Source organism: Ixodes scapularis, unplaced genomic scaffold, assembly GCF_016920785.2.
Source record: "Ixodes scapularis isolate PalLabHiFi unplaced genomic scaffold, ASM1692078v2 PGA_scaffold3__209_contigs__length_174095766, whole genome shotgun sequence".
Taxonomy (NCBI): domain Eukaryota; kingdom Metazoa; phylum Arthropoda; class Arachnida; order Ixodida; family Ixodidae; genus Ixodes; species Ixodes scapularis.
In genome coordinates this window covers 92,741,566-92,763,521 of record NW_024609868.1, presented here as the reverse complement: position 1 = coordinate 92,763,521, position 21,956 = coordinate 92,741,566, and the positions used below count along the sequence as shown (strand labels likewise).

At 45.0% G+C, this 21,956-nt stretch overlaps 1 protein-coding gene across 3 annotated transcripts in view; it reads right to left on the bottom strand.

Moving 5' to 3' along the window:
• The window catches only part of LOC8051277 (helicase MOV-10), an 83,367-nt gene extending 61,466 nt beyond the window's left edge, over positions 1 to 21,901 (bottom strand). Inside the window, exons 1-3 of one of the 3 annotated variants that reach the window (XM_029975608.4) lie at positions 21,653 to 21,901; positions 21,384 to 21,538; positions 5,974 to 6,208 (exon numbers count right to left, since the gene is read on the bottom strand). In XM_029975608.4, the coding sequence (XP_029831468.2) occupies positions 5,974 to 6,208; positions 21,384 to 21,514 (366 nt within the window). In that variant the 5' untranslated portion in view covers positions 21,515 to 21,538; positions 21,653 to 21,901. The remainder of the gene's footprint in view (positions 1 to 5,973; positions 6,209 to 21,383; positions 21,539 to 21,652) is intronic. The other 2 variants (XM_029975609.4, XM_029975610.4) reach the window with 2 other exon arrangements.
• Positions 21,902 to 21,956: the final 55 nt, after the last annotated feature.

The following is a 21,956-nucleotide window of genomic DNA, read 5'->3' as shown; positions in this document are numbered from 1 at the left end:
TCCTTTTTTGAAGACGAAGAGGTTGGGAGCTGCTGCTGTGTCCGCGCGCCTTCAGTCACCCCTGAAGAAGAAACCGTGTTGGTTTTGAAACGTCGGGTTGCTTTTCATTTTTTGGTTGGAGATATATTTTCAGACTTTAACTCTCACCCAACCAGGCAGATATCTGTCGAATATGTTTACTTTCCATACTAGTGTTTTGCTTATCAGCCTTTCAAAGTTTTTCCTAGACAACTAGTCAGTGCTATAGATCGATAACTTGCTGGTAGGGAGGGGTCTTTGCCAGGCTTCAAGATGGGAATGATGTCTGCTTGCTTCCAGCACTGTGGAAAACAAGAAGCTTCCCATAAATGATTAAAGAAAGACAACAAATGCACCAAGGATTCAGCCGACAAGTGCCTCAGCAGTTCATAATGAATCATACCTGAACAAGGTGCTGACTGCTTCTTTACTGCAAGGGCCTTTTCAAGCTCACACATTGTGAACGGCCAATTGTAACCAGTATCACTTCCAGAGCTCTGCTGTTTTTCTGCCAAGGACCTATTTCTTTTTAATTTATTAGTGTAATTTAAGGAACTAAAGACCTCTCAAAAATGATCAGCAAGAATGTCAGCCTGGTCTTTTAGTGATGGTGATGATGAAGGGAAAAGGGGAATGCTGAAGGAGTGGTAAGTACCTTAAATTTTCCTAACACGATCCTATACCTTTTTTGCAGAAACAAAACTGTTTAGAGACGACAGATATTTCACCCATGAGGTCCTCTTGGCTTGTTATCGTGTCCAACAAGCTTTTGCTTTACACTGTTTGAATCTGATCTTGTTCTGAACAGTCGGGCCTTATTCTGAGCTTTCATGGTGGTTGTACAGTCGTTGCTCCACCAAGGCTTGCATTTCTTGGGAATATTTCCAGAAGTTCAGGGAACTGACACAGAAGCAGCATTTATAATTTTTCAGTAAAGAGTCACTTCATCAGGAGACACGTACAGCTAAAAAAACAGTGGGATGGACCACTCCCTCCGGAGAAAATAAAGCCCAGTCGGCTTTATCTTACTTCCACCTGGGAACACAAGCTTGAGGAGAAGGAAGTGATACTGCACTTTCTAAAATGACAGGGAAATGGTCACTATCAAAAGGATTTTCTAAAACATTCCAAGAAAAACAAGGAAGTAAAGTAGGTGATGATATGGAAAGATCAATGGAAGTAAAAGTATTATGAGATGCACTAAAAAAAGTTGGTTGTCTTTTGTTTATAGGCAAAGGCCAAATGACAGTAAAAAATGTTCTATGACACCGACATGGAAGTCTTGACGACCACTGCCCCACATGGGGTGGTGTGCATTAATAAAACACCCACCGTAAAATACGGGGCAAGTACCCACTCAGAATTTAGAGATAATCATGAAAAAAGGGGGATGGACATTTGTACGGTCACCAATTTTACATATTAATGTACTGTGCATATTTTCTCAGATCTTACAAATTTGGGAATGGGTGCTTAGTAGGGATGCCGCAAACTTTTTTCGAATCGATGATCGAATCAAGCGGTTCGAAAGGTTCGAAAGATTACGATTTTTCTAACTGTCTACATCGTAAAATTCGACGGAAGTCGAATTTTCGAACTTGTTAAGCTAAGAAGTTCGACGCTTTTCGAACCGTCAAACTTATTACGCTAAAAAATGCTATCTTTTTCTAACTTTCGAACTTATTGCGCTGCAAAGTTCGATGCTTGTCGAACTTCCGAACTTGACTGACCAAAAAATTCGATGAATTTCGAACTTTCGAACTTATTTATCAAGAGAATTCGAAAAGTTTCGAACTTTCGAATCCTGAAAAGTCAAAAGTTCGACGAACTTTGAAAGACCGGTGGACGGTTTCATTTGAATTCAAGTAGTGAGGTACATTCGTAATATTTTTTTTTCTTGAACTTTTACACGCGGTGCTGCGTTCCTTACGAAAGACAATGCCGTTTGTTTCAATGTTCTGGCATGCTTAGTTTTAAAGAAATAAATTCTCGAAGGGGCGAGGAAGGACGACAAGTTTTTGACGATTATCGTTTGTGCCAGATTTGAAGCGCGCTGTAGCCGAAGCTATTTATGGTAGAGATGTTATACTTTTTTTAAGAATGATATATGTATAGCCTAGGTAAGGGCCGTCTTAAGATGTGATTATTGTTATTCAACATGAGTTTCGAAGAAATGTCCAAACATGTATCTACATGCAATTATGCCCTAAACTTGATATTTATTTTCGTCTAAGTTGTTTGAGGTATCGCATTTAAATTTACACCACAGACAAAACATATCATTGCCATCTGCAGAATACAAAATAATGTATTTATTGCTTTTTCACGTTAAGGAATAAATTAACTCATGGGAGAAGATTTCTAATAGTGTTCAAGCTCAGCACGTCATTAAAAGAAAACATTTTTTTTTTCGCTTCACGTTCCTGGGACGTGTTTCTTTTAGCCTGTACACATTTTGGTAAAAGAAACTTGTTTCGAAGTTCTGAACCTCTGAATATGCAAGAATACAACACTTCCGGCGAATTCTTGAATGTTTTTTTTTCTCCAGCTTTTTATCCCTGCATTTATTCTTTTTTTTTTTTATTATTGGCACAGGTGTTTAGGTCAAAAAGACATAGCTTTGAACTTCCGAACCACTAAGCATGTGACGAGTAGTGGCTTCTGACAATGAGTTTCTAACAATGACCATCTACGCAATCTTTTATGCAATCAAGAGCGACAGTAGCTATACATATGCATAAATAATTTCAGATTAAAATAAGCTCGACCGCGCCCTCTTACTTCGTATTGTTTTCTTTAACAGTCCGAAATATCTGGAAGGAGGGAAGGGAACTGAAGCCCCCCCCCCCCCCCCCGCTACCCTCTTTCCCCCTGTGTTTCCCCTTCCAACGCCACTTGTATGGTAGAACGCTCCTCGACCTCGAGTTGTGTCGGCTTTTTGCGAGGCGATTCCTCCGTCCCAGAAAATAAACCTCAAGGACGATTACAAACCTAACTTACTATATGCCAGCGTCACTCGGGCGGCGTTCGATCGAATTACTACAGTATAGACCACTTACAACGTAACCGCTTATAGTGCAGGACCGGGTATAACGCGTTTTTTTTAAACCACCGGTTCACCTCCCATAAAAATCCATGTAATTTCATACCGCTTAAAATGCAGGCGCGCGAAGGGAAATACCGGTTATAGTGCGGTTTCTGGCACAGCCCACCGACCGCGCCGACGACCGGAGCAGCGAGCACTCTTCCCAGTGCGACACAAGATAACGGCGCTGACGGCGCGAGCGCAAACGGCACTCGAGGGGCAAGGAGGTTGCTCGAAGAAGCGAAGAGAGAGGCTTCAGTTGCCATAGCGACGGAGGGACGGACGCACGTGTCGTTCACGTGCGTGCGTCCCTCCGCTGCGTTGAAAAACAACCGCAACGACAGACCAATCGCAGGTCGAGGAGAAGTGTTCGCGCGCGTTGCATGCCGGTCGCGGGCCGGCTGCTTCTATCCGCAAACATGGCGTCGGTTGTGATCGTCGTCGTAGACGGCGTTCATCTCATCGTTCCGCGTAAAAGCGCTATCCTTGACTGTGAATTTTCGTTGTGTGTCGCTATGATAACCCAGCACGTACTAGAAGGGAAGATCCACCTACTCGTGCGGCGATGTCGTGGCGGCGCTCTCAAGACGGCAGAAACGCCCGTGTCGTCGTATTTGTTTACTTCGACTACAGTGGTGATTTCTAAGCATTTGTGTTCTCGAACATCGCCCGGATTTCTTATTTGGCGCATTTCATGCGTGTGCTCAAGTTCAAGGTATTACTGGCGCGTACCGTACGAAGGATGCGAATTTTCACGCGTTTTCATCTCCGGAGAAAAGTGATTAGGGTTAGCAATTCTGAACGCTCGCAACGTCCGCCCGCAACCCGCGACGCCCTTAAAAGGCTGCGCCAGGCAAAAGCCGCTCATTTCTCTCAAAATGTGTGACACACTTGAGACAGAACTGTACTAGTCAGGTGAAATAACGACTTTCCTCAAACTAAGCTTTATTTTTCACCTAACATAAAATAAATTCTTTTACAAAGGTAAGTTGTTTCTTGGCATGTATTTTGGCCTGAAAAATTGATGTTTTGGTTATAACGCGGTACCGCTTATAGTGCGGATTTTCGCGACTCCCGGGGCATACGTTATATGCGGTCTACACTGTACCAGCGTGCAAGGGGTGGCGAGGTAGTTTGCCAGGTCGCTTCAAGGTTTTTCTGAGCCTCGACCTCCTGCTCGCCCCTGTTCGTTTTGAACTGGATGAGTCTCCTAAAACAGAGTGTTCATATGATCACTACTCATGATGCAGGTTAAAGACCCCCCCTGGGCTGGCGGTCACAATTACTGATCTATGATCACACGTCACTCTGCACTGGCAAATATTCCAGCACATTCGGGACACTTGTCGCCTCATTTAATTGCGTGACCAACTTCGCAGAATCTAGATATCACACCCTAACTTTTCTAAACTTGATTTTGTGAAAACCAGTGAGTCGTGAAAATGTTATTTGAAACAAACTGTGGAGGAACTTGAAAACCGAACTTCGAACTTTGAAAACTTGGACTAACAAAAAAACTCAAAATCTTCAAATTTTTTTTTTTTTTTTTTATTTAGCGTCGAGATCTTCGAACTTTTCGAACTTTATGCAGAAAGAAATTCGAAATCTTCGAATTGTTCGAACTTCATGTCTATAAAAATTCGAAGCGTTCAAAGTTTTCGAATTTTATTTCCAAAGAATTCCGAAATCTTTGAATCTATCGAACCTGAAGTAAAAAAATATTCGAAATATTTGAATCCGAAATTTTAGAAACCGTGAAAGCTTCGAACTTTTCGAATTCGAAACTAAACTGTGATTGAAAGTTGCGAATTTTTCTAATTCGAACCTCGGTCGGTACGAAAATATCGAAATTTTTCGAAATCAAACCTCAGTTCGCTTCGCAAATATCGAAACCTTTCGAAATCGAACCTGGGGTGGTTCGCGACATCCCTAGTGCTTAGTGTGGAATATGAAAATGTGCCATATTCTGTGGTAATAGCACATACCTCCAAGTTGACCAACCATTTTTAAATGAGAGGCATTTCTTGGCAACCCCAACCCCCTTTAGATTTTGTCAAGCGAAGAACCAGTCTGTCGGATGGTTCGTATGGTTCTAGCTTGAATCACCTGTCCCATGTGCAAGAGTGGATACTCATACCTCGCTGACATCTTCCGAGTCCCCTCGGTAGTTGAAATCCTTGTCCTCTCGAGTTCACAGATCATCACGGAACGCACCACAGACTACAAAGGCCGAAATTAATAACTCATAACGGTCGTCGTGCAGCTGTGCAGTCCTCCACCACTCCGAAATGCGAGACTGTAAAACGCAAAAGCCATTGCGTAACAACGCCCGTAACCACGCCGGCCTTTTGCCGTGCTGAGGGGCCCAACGTCACGATTGCGACGGAGTTCGCACAATGCATCGCAGACGTCGTAACCGATTTCGAAGCAGTCGCTAGAATCGGACACTTGAAATGAAAAATAGTCATCCGCTCAAAATACGAACGTGTGATTGTCATTTACAGATATCACAGGTCATTTTTCACCCATTCCAGAAAGGTTTCCGTATATTTTCATTTTCGTTTCTGTATCCCTTTAATGCACTATAGGACTCTAAAGATAAAGGTTGCCAAAATTATTTTTTTTCTTTTTAGAGTAAGACAATAAATAAATAAGATGTTTTTTTTAGATATTAACACAACACTGGTAGCTTGGCAAGTGGACATGGACGCTTCTACCATTTAACGCCATCACCTCTGTCTTTCTTTGCGTGATGGATCGAACAAGCTCTTGCGCCCATCATTGCACCATTATGGGAGCACTTTTGCGTTTTGATTCCTCCGATCTCGACTTCTGAGTAAATGCAGCACCGCCATATGGTCAAGACGCACCTCTCGGTCGGCCGTGCTCACGCCCCCCGGGTCGTCGAGGCTGAAGATGGGTATCGGGTGGAGGAGGGTGCAGGCCTGGAGCGTTACGTCGAACGGCGATTCGCTGGAGACCTCCACCCGAAGCGTGAGCTCCACGCTGCGGCCCTGCTGCGCCTGGAAGCAGATGCTCGGCACCGAGTCCTCGATCCCCAGGCAGGAGATGGTGACATTGCGCTTGTTGCGTACCAGCTTCTCCCTGGAGTTTGACAACGGTTGGTGGGAATCAGTTTGGGCCTAAGGCGCAGTCGCCGAAGGGATAAGAACGGCAGGGTGGTCTCCCAGATGCCGACGCCTACGGCGCAAGCTCTCTATTTTTGATGACACTTCATCATCTCGTAGGCTTAAAGTGCATACGCGCAGCCAAAGTGCAATGAAAAAGATGTCCTGCACTCCTCGTCCCATCGGCGACTACAGGAAAACTTCCAACTTGTGCTTACTTTCTATTTGAATCTACTGCTGCTACACTTTTTGTGAGGATCCATGGTTGAGAAAACGGTGTAGAGAGAAAAAGGGTGAAAGAAGTGAATGAGAAAGAGATGCGCGTTTTTTTACAGCGGAGCTATTAAGGGCTAGGTTCCCCAGGATCGTGTCCGGTATGTCGACACAAACCTACCTGGACAGCTACCGCCATCTATTAGCGGCGGCGGCAAGCACACAACCAGTATGGCTTCCGCCGTCGCTCGTAGATGGCGCCAACCTTTCCAGGCTCCAGCTATAATAGAAGAATGGATACTTGGGCGCGTTGGTGGGAATATATCGTAGGAAACAGTGCGAAAAACAAACAACAACGAAGAAGAAGCACACAGTGTATCGAGTATAGCTCCGCTGGTTTTCCTTCTTCACGAGAGTGGAAAGGCTAAACGTTTTTCACATTTATTCTCGTCGAAGCATTCCGTCAACACAGGGCCAGTGCACTGGCACAAACCAAGAGTGAGGCAGCTTATTATTCCTCCTTTCTGCCAATAAAAAAAAACAAGCAATTCGTTCAATTATTACTTGAGTGAAACTAAAGTCAGCCACCAAAATATGTTCTAAACAACATTGTTTCTATACAGCTCCAAATTCAACCAAAGTGGACGCTCCAAGATATTTCTTTTTGTTCCCAAGGTTCCCAAAAGTACTTGCTCCGTGCCTGTGGCACATCACAACACTATTCTGGCTTCAGTTGCTACCCCTTTGATTGCCACCCTTCGAAGCTGCTGCCACACGCATTGTACTCTTGCTGACTGGCTTTTGCCGACTGTATTCGCTTTCAATCTATGGGCTATAAACAGTCAGCGTTGCTGTTGCATGTTGCTGTATTTCATTTTAGAGATAAAATACAATTGTAAAAGTGGCACCTTGGATAGCACTTTGTTTGCACATGCAGCCATGTAACAAGACACTCTGCACACTGTCAAAGAATGGGCAGAGGCAATATAGGGTGTCATATGTGTCTGCAAAAGCTGTGCCATGCTCTGTCACATGACACCTAGTATCGCCTTCACTGCATAAAAAAATGTGATCCCACAAACAGAACGCTGTACACCGCAACAGCCAGGCAGCATGAATGTCAGACACGCCACAGGTGGCAAACTGGAACAGCGCAAAAGACGATATAAGAATCTGACAAGCAATGCAAGGACATAGACCTTTCTTGTAGACAGACAATCCCCTAAAGGCCAACATACAACCTCAGTTTTCTGCAGGGAACATAATCCTCTTAGTGCTCCCCTCTCCTAAGCAGTCAGGGGAGCCAAGTTGGGGAATGTAAAAAGTGGAGAGGATATAGCAAAGGAGGAGGCTGGCAAGAGTGGCAAACGTGAAGTGTATGTCGGCCTTTAAGCAGTTGTTACCAATGGTGCACACTAGCATGTTTTCATGTAGGGATCAGTGGCCAAGCATGTTGATGCGCTTCGGCTTGGAGCGAGTAGAGCAAAAGCTCATGCTGCAGAGCCCAAGATAGCTAGGTTGGAGATTTAAGAAAAAGTACATGGAAGTGACGTAAAGGAAGGGAGCAATGTATCCTAGCAACACACGCGCCGTGGCTCTGCCCTCTTTGACGCCTCTAAGTCATCGAAAACTTGACGCCTGTCACCCATTTGAGCGACGTCCAGAGCCAATCCCCGGCGAGCCAAAGGAGCTACGCAGTCTCCGAAGCATACCCCTACGCGCTGAATACAGGGTAGGGTTCACTAGAATACGGAAAGCAGTTTCTGCATTTTAGTAAAGCGATGGCAACCAATCCTATGTGTCGCTGGACATTTTATCTGGTCTAGTACAGGTAAAAGTGTTGAGAAATAATAAAATCCTAATAGATCGTTAAAAGAAACCGCTTTTTTGTGTCCTTTGCAAGAGTCCATTTATTAGTTAATTGGAAAGAAAGTTTTTTCAATATTACAAGCAATGTGGGATGCGCACTATGCACCTTCTTTAAAGCAACACGTCGGGGCAAGCAAGAATTGCACGGTTGACGGCTGCTCATAAAGAGCTCCCGTTACCGGAGTTTTACAGTCCCAGCGCGTAATGAAGGCATGGAAGCAAGCAGACGACCTGGACAAAGACGCCTGCTTGCTCTGTTGAACCCAAGAAACATCCGGTTGACATGACTTAACCTGAGACCGGGAATAAACAAGACACTTAAAAGGAAGGGTCAACACACAGCGTCTCCAAAGACAGCTGCATGTTTGGAGACGAGCCTTTCCTTTCCTTCCTTGTCTCGGGTCAAGGTATGTCCACTTTTCACGAGGTTGCCTGCACGCTCACCTTTCTTTCAGACCTACAGTGTAGTAATAACTTGCAACAGCAACTACTTTTCTCTTGTCTGGAATACCTCGGTACAAAACTTTGTCACCAGATATTTTTTTTTCTTTATATATACGGTGATGTTTTGTTAATATGGACACCCCCGTTCCCCCCCAAAAAATCGTCCATAATGCGAGTTGCCCATGACGAGACAAAAATGCACGCATTTTCCCAGTTTGTCTCTGAAAATGGTGCGCATATAGCGGGGCATCCATAGTAATATTAACGAGACATGACTATCATTATTTAGCTGCATTTAATCTGGTCCCAAATTTGGCAGGCCTTCGTGTATATTAATTGACAAGTATGAAATACAATCTAGAGCTAGTGTGCTGCAAAATGTGTTCAAATAAGAGATTAATGTTTGACATATTACATGTGATTTAAGAATGTTTAAGCGTTTACATTGTGCTACGATAGTCAGTGTTCATTTTTACTTGCGAGAATGAAATACTGCCACACGTTTTTATATCATTTTATTTTTTCAGGTTACGGTTTTGCATTTAAAAAATAAAGCACTTTCAAAAATACACTATCCGTGCAACATAACATAACCACTAATGCTGTACGTAAATAAAGGAAACATACAGCAGAAGGTCTCAAACACAGCTGAAATTTTTATTTTCCAAAAAGTGCTTAAATAAGCACCGTAACAAATACTAAAAGAAATAGAGGAACCAAGGCAAGCTCTGCTGTCTTGAGAGATACTAACTGACACAAATCCCAATACTAACATTAAGAAGCACACCTGAATGATGTAGTCATAACACAGAAGAAAAAATGGAACAGAAGGTAATGATGGAATGCTTAAAACCACAGGGGAAATGAAACAATACCCAAAATGGCAATATCCCTGGTTTAATCAACACTAAGAAATCGGTCTTTACAGGTCTACAAATGGTCTAAAGTATTTCTCGACTCCTTGCGGGGGCAAGCCAGATGACTTTTGTCGGTTTGGCAACTAAACCCCCAAGCCTTCTCCGTCATTGTTTCACGCATTTCATACCTTCTGCTCATAAAATGGAAAGGCTATCAATATCACCGCCATGCACTCAACACATTTCCAGGGGCGGCACCGTCCGTCTCTAAACATAGCACATGAACTACCTGTGAACAGGTCCATCATGTTCCTCGACCTCACTGGAATTTAAAGACAGACATATATGTTGGAAGTATGAACCAAGGTCGTGCAAAGGATTTCTTGTTTGCGTCTGGACATTCCAAAACTATAAAACGAAGTGTTTCCTACGTTGCTCTTGTGTGGACCTTAAAGAAATTTTGTCAAATAATAGTCAAAGTTTTGAAAAGCAATTTTCCTGCCCACATGATTCCGGGTATCCGACTGGTCTCCTGGTATGCACATCTAAAAACATCTGCAAAAAGCTGTAACGCAAATCAGCTGACACAGATGGACGAGAAATTAGAAGAAACTAGCAAAAACCTGCAGTAATACCCTACATTCATGACATAACCCATAAATTAAAAGCCAGTAACCGTGAGGCAGGACAACAAAGTTGTATGCTCTGCTCCAAACAAGGTGTATTGAATGTGCTGCAAAGTAAACTGCAACATCAGCCAGGAGAAATGCGCAACATTTCTTACAAGACACAATATGCCCTGTGTGACACAGGGGTTGCTTATCACATTCCCCTATGACGTGGCAAATGTCACATTGGTCAAACTGGCAGGCGCGTAAATGATAGGACAAGAGAGTATGCAGCATCTGTTAAGGGAACCCTAGCAGGTGATTGCCGCACCTGTAAATGCAGTGTAGTTTTCAGCAGCTTCACTATTCTTGTAAGAAACAAAAGCCCGTATGCATGAGAAATGCTTGAAACTATGGCCATCGAAAGAAACAAAGCAGCATGCGTCAGCGTGCCTTCCATCAAACTTGACAAGAAAAGCAAGTGTTTGGGGTGTTTTAGATCCTGCTGAAATGCAGGTTATTTCAAACAAAATTGTAACAATAGCTCTCAGAATAAAGAAGAAAAAGAAGCAGACAGCTAGGGTACATGAAAAGAAAAAGTATTAAACCACAGTTGGTTTGTAATGGAGGTCACGTGGATCCCGGGGACAGGGGTGATGAACAAGACTCCAAGTCACAGCCGTAGTCGCCTGCACATTTAGAGGACAAAACCTATTATAATCTGTTCTCTTTAAAATAGATGACAAAAAAGCAGAGAAAAGAGCTATGCCACTCTGTGCTTTCCTGGTACTATGCTCCTTCGGAGAGTATTCACAAAGACGTGCCAGAGGTATAGACACAGGGTCTGCACAGTTGTTAATGCTTAAATGTAAACATTTTCGACGGACATCCGTCTGGTTAGGAATGATTAATAAATCTTCAACTTAGAAACTCTAACCAAGCTTTATTAAAAAGCAAAAATCCCGACGTTTCGGAACCAACTCGGTCCCTTGATCACGGGTGACTGTTTTTGTCCCGCGGAACGGCCTGCCCACGAACCCGAACACCCCCGGGTGTTTTCCGGATTATCCCTCTTAACCCCGAAACGTAGCTGCTGGGAAGGGTCCCCGTCGACCGGTTTATGTTGCCACGTGTGCATTGAATGTGCCACGACTCCAACAGGAGGCGCCTCCGCCAGTTTTTCTCCGTTCCGAGGATGGAGCTGTTGTCAAGGTCGATGGAGTGGTTCGTCTTCTCGACGTGTTCGGCCAGCGCGCTTCCCTCCACATTTTTCTTCGCGATGTCGTAGCGGTGGCGCCGCAGGCGCTCTGGATAGTTTTTCGTTTCCCCAACGTACGACGCGGGGCAGTCACCGCAGGGAATTTTATAAACCAGTCCCTGTGCCCTCTCCCTCGGGGGGCGATCCTTTGGCAGGGGGAGAAGGCCGCCGATGGTCGAGACTGGCTTGTGTGATACCGCTATGCCGTACTGTCGCAGTACTCGGGCGAGAACCTCGCTTGTGCCCTTGATGTAGGGTACACACACGCGGGTGGAGGGAGGGGGGGCGTCTTGGGTTGAAGGGGTGCGTCGAATTTTTTTGATCGTGCTTTTTACAAATCCAGCTGGGTAGCCATTCTTCCGCAGGTCTTGTTTTATCGTTTCGATCTCTTTTCGAGAATTCTGCCTATCCAGCACTTATTTTTCTTTTGCTGGCCGCTTCTACAGACAAACCAGTGGTACGGCTATGGGTGCTGCGGTCTCCGTAACCGTGGCAAACCTTGTAATGGAGGCGATCGAGAGAAAAGCCCTGGACACTTTCTCCCCAGCACCCGTGTGTTTTCTGCGGTATGTAGATGACTGCTTTTGTGTTGTAAAGACCAGTGAGATCGACCGTCTCCACACACATCTCAACTCCATCGAGCCAGCGATTCAATTCACGATTGAGCACGAATCAGATGGCTGTCTCCCTTTCCTAGACGTCTGTGCAGTGAGAAAGTCCGGCCACCTGGACTTCCGTGTGTATAGGAAGCCGACACACACAGGCCGATACCTGGACTTTTCCTCAAGCCACCCTAGGACACATAAGTCTTCCGTGGCTTCGGCACTCGTCAGACGGGCGATCACGGTCTGCACATCAGAGGAGACCCTTCGAAAAGAGATCGAAACGATAAAACAAGACCTGCGGAAGAATGGCTACCCAGCTGGATTTGTAAAAAGCACGATCAAAAAAATTCGACGCACCCCTTCAACCCAAGACGCCCCCCCTCCCTCCACCCGCGTGTGTGTACCCTACATCAAGGGCACAAGCGAGGTTCTCGCCCGAGTACTGCGACAGTACGGCATAGCGGTATCACACAAGCCAGTCTCGACCATCGGCGGCCTTCTCCCCCTGCCAAAGGATCGCCCCCCGAGGGAGAGGGCACAGGGACTGGTTTATAAAATTCCCTGCGGTGACTGCCCCGCGTCGTACGTTGGGGAAACGAAAAACTATCCAGAGCGCCTGCGGCGCCACCGCTACGACATCGCGAAGAAAAATGTGGAGGGAAGCGCGCTGGCCGAACACGTCGAGAAGACGAACCACTCCATCGACCTTGACAACAGCTCCATCCTCGGAACGGAGAAAAACTGGCGGAGGCGCCTCCTGTTGGAGTCGTGGCACATTCAATGCACACGTGGCAACATAAACCGGTCGACGGGGACCCTTCCCAGCAGCTACGTTTCGGGGTTAAGAGGGATAATCCGGAAAACACCCGGGGGTGTTCGGGTTCGTGGGCAGGCCGTTCCGCGGGACAAAAACAGTCACCCGTGATCAAGGGACCGAGTTGGTTCCGAAACGTCGGGATTTTTGCTTTTTAATAAAGCTTGGTTAGAGTTTCTAAGTTGAAGATTTGTTGTTAATGCTTGGTACAGCACATCTTTTGTGGTACTGTGGTTTTCAAGCGGTACGCAGCCACCATAAGCAAAAGGAATGAATCAAGTATGCTCACTGAGGAGGAGCCTACCGTCGTCTACCAGCCGCCCTTGCTTGCTGTTGCCACGGGGCCAACAGAACCGACCCAGGGTACCGGGGCTCCATGCATATTACCCAGCATTCAACATCATGCCTCTGGAAGTGAGAGAGAGATACCGACATGAATTTCCCTGAATGTTCCACTCCTGGTTCACAATTCCAGAACCTTTCAAGTTCCTTTGACACAATTAATATGATTGAAACACACTTTCAAGAACGCAAGATATAAATGCCTCGCGCGCGGGAGGCCAAGTAGACAGCACACCCGTGGCCTAACGGTTATCGTGCTTGCCTCCCGTGTATGCCTTGAGTTGAGGTTCGATGCCTTGCCGCTGATACACCCTTTGTTGTTTCTGTAATCACGCGTTCTGGTAAATTCGAGAACCTTGTTGTTTATTCGAGGTTAGAATGTACTACGCGCCGAACCTTCTATGCCGATTGTTACAGAAGCCCAAGCGTCTACATAAGGGGCGCTGCGTGACAAGCCGTAGTTAGTCTAGCCCCGGCGCTCAATCCTGCTGTTTTGCCGACATCAACGCCTGCGACGCTAACCTTCTATTTTGTTTTCGGCACAAGTTCGCCCCGTTAAACGTTTAGTTTTTCTAGTTATTCGCCGCCTTATCATTCGTCATTCCAGACAATATGATGACAAGCTACCACTATCTTCAAACAAAAATAATGTGGCAAGCGGAAGGATGCATGTTTTAAAAGTCATGACATACTACATTGAACACACGCTCAGGCACTCGGAGCAAACAAGCCCGCACCTCTCATTTATAAAATGGCATATCCACTAGGGATGCCGCGAACTTTTTTCGAATCGAAGTTTCGATGATCGAATCAAGCGGTTCGAAAGGTTCAAAAGATTTCGATTTTTCGAATTGTTTACATCGTAAAATTCGACAAAAGTCGAATTTTCGAACTTGTTAAGCTAAGAAGTTCGACGTTTTTCGAACCGTCGAAATTATTACGCTAAGAAATTCGATCTTTTACGAACTTTCGAACTTATTCCGCCTCAAAGTTCGATGCTTGTCGAACTTCCGAACTTGACTGACCAAAAAATTCGATGAATTTCGAACTTTCGAACTTATTTATCAAGAGAATTCGAAATGCTTCGAACTTTCGAATCCTGAAAAGTCAGAAGTTCGACGAACTTCGAACTTTTAGGGTAAAAGTTCGACGTTCGTCGAACTTCGAATGACCGGCGGACGGTTTCATTTGAATTCAAGTAGTGAGGTACATTTGTAATATGTTTTTCTCTAACTTTTACACGCGGTGCTGCGTTCCTTACGAAAGACAATGCCGTTTGTTTCAATGTTCTGGCATGCTTAGTTTTAAAGAAATAAATTCCCGAAGAAGCGAGGAAGGACGACGGGTTTTTGACGATTATCGTTTGTGCCAGATTTGAAGCGCGCTGTAGCCGAAGCTATTTATGGTAGAGATGTTATACTTTTTTTAAGAATGATATATGTATAGCCTAGGTAAGGGCCGTCTTAAGATGTGATTATTGTTATTCAACATGAGTTTCGAAGAAATGTCCAAACATGTATCTACATGCAATTATGCCCTAAACTTGATATCTATTTTTGTCTAAGTTGTTTGAGGTATCGCATTTAAATTAACACCACATACAGTACATATCATTGCCATCTGCAGAATACAAAATAATGTATTTATTGTTTTTTCACGTTAAGGAATAAATTAACTTATTTGAGAAGATTTCTAAGAGTGTTCAAGTTCAGCACGTCATTAAAAGAAAACTTTTTTTTTTCGCTTCACGTTCCTGGGACGTGTTTCTTTTAGCCTGTACACATTTTGGTAAAAGAAACTTGTTTCGAAGTTCTGAACCTCTGAATATGCAAGAATACAACACTTCCGGCGAATTCTTGATAGTTTTTTTTTTTCTGCTTTTTATTCTTGCATTTATTTATTTTTTTTTTATTTTTTTATTTATTTTTTTTTTATTATTGGCACAAGTATTTAGGTCGAAAAGACATAGCTTTGAACTTCCGAACCACTAAGCATGTGACGAGTAGTGCCTTCTGACAACGAGTTTCTAACAATGACGATCTACGCAACTTTTATGCAGTGAATTGAGCTACAGTAGCGATATATATGCATAAATAATTTCAGATTAAAATAAGCTCGACCACGCCCTCTTTCCCGTATTGTTTCCTTTAACAGTCCGAAATATCTGGAAGGGGGGGAAGGAAACTGAAGACCCCCCCCCCCCCCCCCCCCCGCTACCCTCTTTCCCCCCGTTTTTCCTCTTCCGACGCCACTTGTATGGTAGAACGCTCCTCAACCTCGAGTTGTGTCGGCTTTTGCGAGGCGATTCCTCCGTCCCAGAAAATAAACCTCCAGGACAATTACAAACTTAACTTACTATATGCCAGCGTCACTCGGGCGGCGTTCGATCGGATTACTAGCAGCGTGCAGGGGGTGGGGAGGTGGTTTGCCAGGTCGCTTCAAGGTTTTTCTGAGCCTCAACCTCCTGCTCGCCCCTGGCCGTTTCGAACTGGATGAGTCTCGTAAAACAGTGTGTTCGTGTGATCACTACTGCGTGATGCAGGTTAAAGACCCCCCCCCCCCCCCCCCCCCCCCCCGAGCTGGCGGTCCCAGTTACTGATCTATGGTCACAAGTGACTCTGCACTGGCAAATATTCCAGCACATCCGGGACACTCGTCGTCTCATTTAATTGCCTGACCAACTTCGCATAATCTAGATATCACACCCTAACTTTTCTAAACTTGATTTTGTGGAAAGCAGTAAGTCGTGAAAACGTTATTTGAAGCAAACTGTGGAGGAATTTGAAAACTGGACTTCGAACTTTAAAAACGTGGACTAGAAAGGAATTCAAAATCTTCAAAGTTTTTTTTTTTTTTTTTTTCGAATTTAGCGTTAAAAGAAAATCGAAACCTTCGAACTTTTCGAACTTTATGCAGAAAGAAATTCGAAATCTTCGAATTGTTCGAACTTCATGTCTATAAAAATTCGAAGCGTTCGAAGTTTTCGAATTTTATTTCCAAAGAATTTCGAAATCTTCGAATTTATCGAACCTGAAGTAAAAAAATATTCGAAATATTCGAATCCGAAATTTTAGAAACCGTAAAAGTTTCGAACTTTTCGAATTCGAAACTTCACTGTGATCGAAAGTTGCGAATTTTTCGAATTCGAACCTCGGTCAATACGAAAATATCGAAAGTTTTCGAAATCGAACTTCAGTTCGCTTCGCAAATATCGAAACTTTTCGAAATCGAACCTGGGGCGTTTCGCGACATCCCTAATATCCACATTGTACTGGCATTACGCTGTATTCTTTTTAACACATGTAGAACTGATTTTGAGTATGTAATAAGATCGTACTTACCACCATCACATGGAGGGTGTAGAAATGGTTGCAGCACAGCACATCGCCTTCGCGGCGGTGGGATCGTTCTTGGACGGGCCGACAATGGTGATAATTGTCTCATTCATGCAACCAGTGAGGCCGGGTATCCTGCCGAGCAGCCTGAGGCCCCTCTTTACGTCGGACCTCTCACTCGGCGTCTCGGAGAAGCAGTCCCACACGACGCATGATAGCAATGGACACGACTCACAGAGATGCTGACTGTCTTCAGTCCCACATTATGTGCTCGTCGCTTGCCACCAAACTTTGGAAGCACTCCGTGGCATAGAAACGAAGTGTACACAACGCTTGGAGCTCCACAGTCATGAACGTCGACACGAACTTCGTTTCGCAGTCTCTTTACCTCCGGTTCCTCGCGCCAATGTTGTCTCACGCCGTGTCGCACAACCACCACACCAGATTCTTTGGCAGGCAATGCTTGCGATCTTCCGGGAGCTTGAACGCATCGCGGTGTTGCCGGTAAGTCTTCCCGGCGAAAACAATAACTACATTAGTTGAAAAGTGGCATAATAACCTAACAACGATGCGCTTTGGAAAACACGACTGACAAAAGACACCTACGCAGGTGCTAGTACCTTTTTAGAAAACAAAATGTCACGAATATGTCACGTCCAGTAAGCCGACTCTGCACAATTTAGTCGACTCCGCCTGCATTTTTGTAGGGAAATTACATCACTCTTCCCTCCAACTAACCAGACGTCAAAACGTTACTTCAGTGCACTTTTAAAAGGAACATGTACATTGTCGAACATAGCCGCCCAGGAATCCTTGGTTTAGCACCGCCCCTGCCCTTTTCGATCCGAATGACTATCATAGTATCATACTGGCCTCCGGTTGTGTAAAGGACCGAAGCGCTCAAGTTTCGCCGCTGACTACAGCGCCATTCCAGCCCCTGGCGGGACGCCCGAATCCGAGTGGCTCGTTGTTTTTCGCCTCGCTTCTCCGTAGAAGGCGGTCGGATATAACATTCATTGCGATAGAGACGATATAAAAGCCCGGCTAGCACAAATATTTCGTTGTTAATCGCAGCAACAACCTCCGATATTGTTGTAGTCAATCCTTAAAATTCTACCGCTCCCCTGAAAAGCCGTGCGAGACTCGAACGGCGCCAAGCCTGGACCACGTCGGTGCTCCGCCAAAAGCAAGTTTCTCGTTCGTTGGAAGATCAGTTTTGCTAAATACGCGGGAAAAACTAAATGGAATTGGTGTTAAAATAGAAACAGAATGACTACCGAACGCGGGAAAGTCAGTTGGCAGTTCCTGCGTGACGTAATATTTTATTTTCGTGCGCGTCTGTCGCTTCCCTTTCGAGGTGTTTGACGAGGCTTCGGTCGCTATGTTGGATCCCTTTGGCACGAATATTTTAACTATAATCACTGGCAGGGTGAGAACGGCAGGGAGAAGCTTCAGTTCCTCCAGCACTAGCTTCCAACCTTCGACAGGGTTTCTATCTCGCGACCGTCAAGCGTTCACGTGCAGCCACATCGCAGCGGAGGGCAACGAAGGCGTGCTGGAGCTCGGCCGTTCACAAGAGACGCCAGGCCTGCCTTTCTGACTTTGTCAGCATACTTCTAGCTAGGGGAGGGGCTTTTGGGGGTTGCGAGTGCAGCTTTCTTCTGCCGTGTGTGTTTCTTAATCGCTGCTCCCGTTTTTTTAGCTGTTTATAGCCATCATGTATGATTCCCCCCCCCCCCCCCCCTCCCTAACAACACACACAAGGAATGCACTTCCAAACTGCCTCAACCAGCCAGCCCCCCCCCCCCCCTTTTTTTTAAATAAAAAGAAAGCCTGATTGTGTTTTACTTGCTAGAGACAATGACAGTTTCTATTATTACATGTCAATTTTCCACTGATCACACCAGAGATCTTATATTATTGATTTATTTTTCAGTGGGGGCGGTTCAGTTTTGATTCCGCCAACGTCAGCGAGGACCTGCAGCGTGCACTTCGTGAACACCTGCAAGGACAACGCTGAGGCTCATCCTGCAACAAGTTACTAGACGAGATGCCAGCTGAGGTGTTTAATAAAGACTAATTGCAGGGAACCTAGATTCTTAGTTAATTTAAATTAATTTTCACTTCCTTGCTCGAAGATACAGGTGACCTTTCCTCATCTATTTTGCATTCTCTATATCAAATCAAATGAAATCAAGTTTTATTTTTATGTGCCCGGTTCTTAGCCAGTTAAAAGTATCGTTAGTTGATTGGCAACTTCTGTAGTCTCCTTCGTCTTCGAGTTGCACGTTTTGGTTTAGTCTGTACCTCAAGATTCAATATAGCTCGGCTAAAGATGGATAAGCTTAGGTGACGACTGCTTTCTCACGAGCTGGGAGACATCTTTCGTGAGATATGCAAGATCCCTGAAATAGTCGGGGTTCTCGGCCCTACAATTTCTTGGACAGTCCTTGCTTCTCGAGATGTGTACATCATCTGCAAGTGTCCTGCCGGCCATACTTCGAGTCTGCGCCAATGTCGCCGTGTTAAGAGCACGAGAAGAATTTTTATATTGTCACAAGGTCGTGTGTTTACCTACTCGTAGTTGTGACAAAACTCAATAAAAATATTTTTCACTGTCAACAGAACATTTCTGATAGCGTTGCATTATGCTGCTGTAGCATATTTTCCAGACTATAGTCCGCAGGGGCAAATTTGGGGTAAAAAATAGATTTTGCTTAGATTGTACACATACGGTGTCCGCACCTGGTGCTTAGTCGTCACGAATATCCTCTCGTAGACAGCACACCTTGAAGAATGTCTGCTTTCTTAGTTCACGAAGAAGCTCGTATTATACATAAATTATCATTAACATACTCTTTCATTCACAAAATCCGTCTCGTCTCGTCATAATCAACGATATTGAAAAACAAAAAATTTGCATAGTCCGCACAGCCTAAAATTTCAACTTTCAAAAGTATAGCCCAGAAAATATGGTATATTCCTGGAAACGCTCGAAAACATGCCACGAAAGAAACTTTATTCAATGAAGCAGCAATTAAGCACTGACAGGCATTGATTATTTTTCCAGAAAATAAAAATTGTTCTACTAATGAAAACCTATCATGTGTGAAAAGACGGTGTCTGTTCCTTCTACTGAAAGTTCTTCCGATTTCATCCACCGCAGTCTCAGGTGTAATACGACATGATTAGCTATCATGTGTCACTGGTGTTTTCTTTGCTACACAACATTTTCCTCCTAAAATGTCCCACACAGTAAAGTATGAATCAAGCCCCCACCCAATATTTGAAAATCTTGCACGTGGAATGGACAACTTGAACCTGAAAGAGAAATGAAGTCTTTTTTATAAATCCATCCAACTGAACCTTGTCATGAAAATTCAACTAAAATTATGTGCAGTCATATGCATAGGAGACATTTATGCTGGAGATTTAGTCTAGGCTAGCCTCTTCGTTTTCCCTCTTTCTGACAGAATCTCGCGGCACATTATTGTTCAAACTCGCAGAAAAAGTACCATTAATCAGCAGGAGCAGGTCCCAGTAACTGCAACCTACTGCCTCAGTGAAGTGGGACAAAAATACCTGGTAATAAATCTACGAGGCCTTTGTTCAGGTCGTGCCCTGGCGTTTTAGTTCCCTACTGCTGAGGCAGGCTTATTCAGGAAGAGTTTCAATACTAATAAAATTACGAGCGCCGGCACAATGCTCGCACCGGTCCGAGACTCCAGCCCAGCGAGGACCTGCAGTCTCAACTGTACGCGGGGGACTTATCTCTTCCCGGAATTATCACCCTATGCCCGCACGATCCCAGACACGTTAATATTTCTTCGACGTGGGTGAGCCCGAAAAGCTATCCCACTCGTAGCCTCTAGTGCGAGAACGTAATCTGCCGGTGGTTCAGCGACCGAAAAATAGTATTCCGACGTCGTCTAACAGGACTCACGAGAACAGTGGTTCATTGTGATTAGTAATCTTAAAGGCACGATGTTATTACAGCGCAAAATTTAAACAAGGGGACGCTCACCCTGTAAAGTTATCTCGTAGACTTTTGCACGGCCGGCACGGCCGTACTTGCGAGGCGGGACCTGACTCGTTGGCGGGGAAATCAACCGCTTTCTCGGTGGAAGATGCGTGTTATTGAAGCTTCTCCATCGTTTCTTGACTCACCATGAGAAATAATTCTCGCACGCTTTCTATCCTTCTCTTAATCTTCACTGTACGCTCGAAACACCTGCGACGCCTATGCAACGCTACGAACACGACCAACGCGACACGACCATGTGTTGTTACTGCGGTGGCGCTACCATCGCAATTTCGAAGCGCCCCCCTGGTTGGGCGAATCGATTCTATTACTACCGCGTGATGCACATTACAGATCCTCAGGCTAGCACTTGCAATGTCTAAATTTCTCATCAACATGAGAGACACCAGATATCCGTTGGGTCTGATTAACTTCCAGCTGTCGAAATGCACACACAACACGATTACTTTTATGTTACTGCATGCCTTATGAGCATATGTTTACAGACACGTTTCCAGCTTTTGGTTCTTGACAGATGATACAAGTTGCAATTTATAACCATACGCACCTTTGGTAATTGACCATTAGGACAGAATTTTCAATAAACATAACGCAGAAGAATAAGGAAGGTAGGCACACGTCAAGGGTATTTCAACCCCATTCTCCAGGTTTAAATTTGCTATGCGCCGTCAGGACTATACGCATATATGAATTGCAGCGTTCCTCCACGCGTACTTCTTTCCAGGCAGATGCGAGAACACTGACAGAACAACATCGCAGACTTACTCGTGCTGCCAGAGGTAGTACTTGAGGAACTCCACGAAGTGCCTCTTGGAGTTGAGGTGATTTGCCCGAGCCTCGGAGCTGCGACAGCTGTATTCACAAAGCTCGCATCTGTACTGACCGGTGTCGGACATAGTGACACTGCCTCGTCCCTGCGCCTTGACGAATTAAATACAAGGCCACATCACGCACACTTCACCGCATGGCGAGCATACCTTCAGCTGACAATATCGGTACGACCCGACAACTAGAAAACAAAACCGTAAGCTCACCCAGTGACGTTGAGGGAATAGAAGTTTCGCTTTCCCTTTTCAGCCAAACACTGCCGACGACCACTTCTGGTTACCAGCCGAAATTGGCTGCATAACTCCTGTGCGGTGCGACAAGTTTTTGCGTTGATAATTGAACGTTTGAATCGGCTGGTCGTGGGTGCCAGCGGTGCCAGCGCAGCAAGCCAGAGCCGCCAGAGCCGCCAGACAAACACAAACCACCGCAACTGCCGCAACCGCCAGAGCCCGGATGGATGGATGGAGCGTGGATGGAGCGGACGGTGGTAGCTTGCGCCACCTAGTCTTG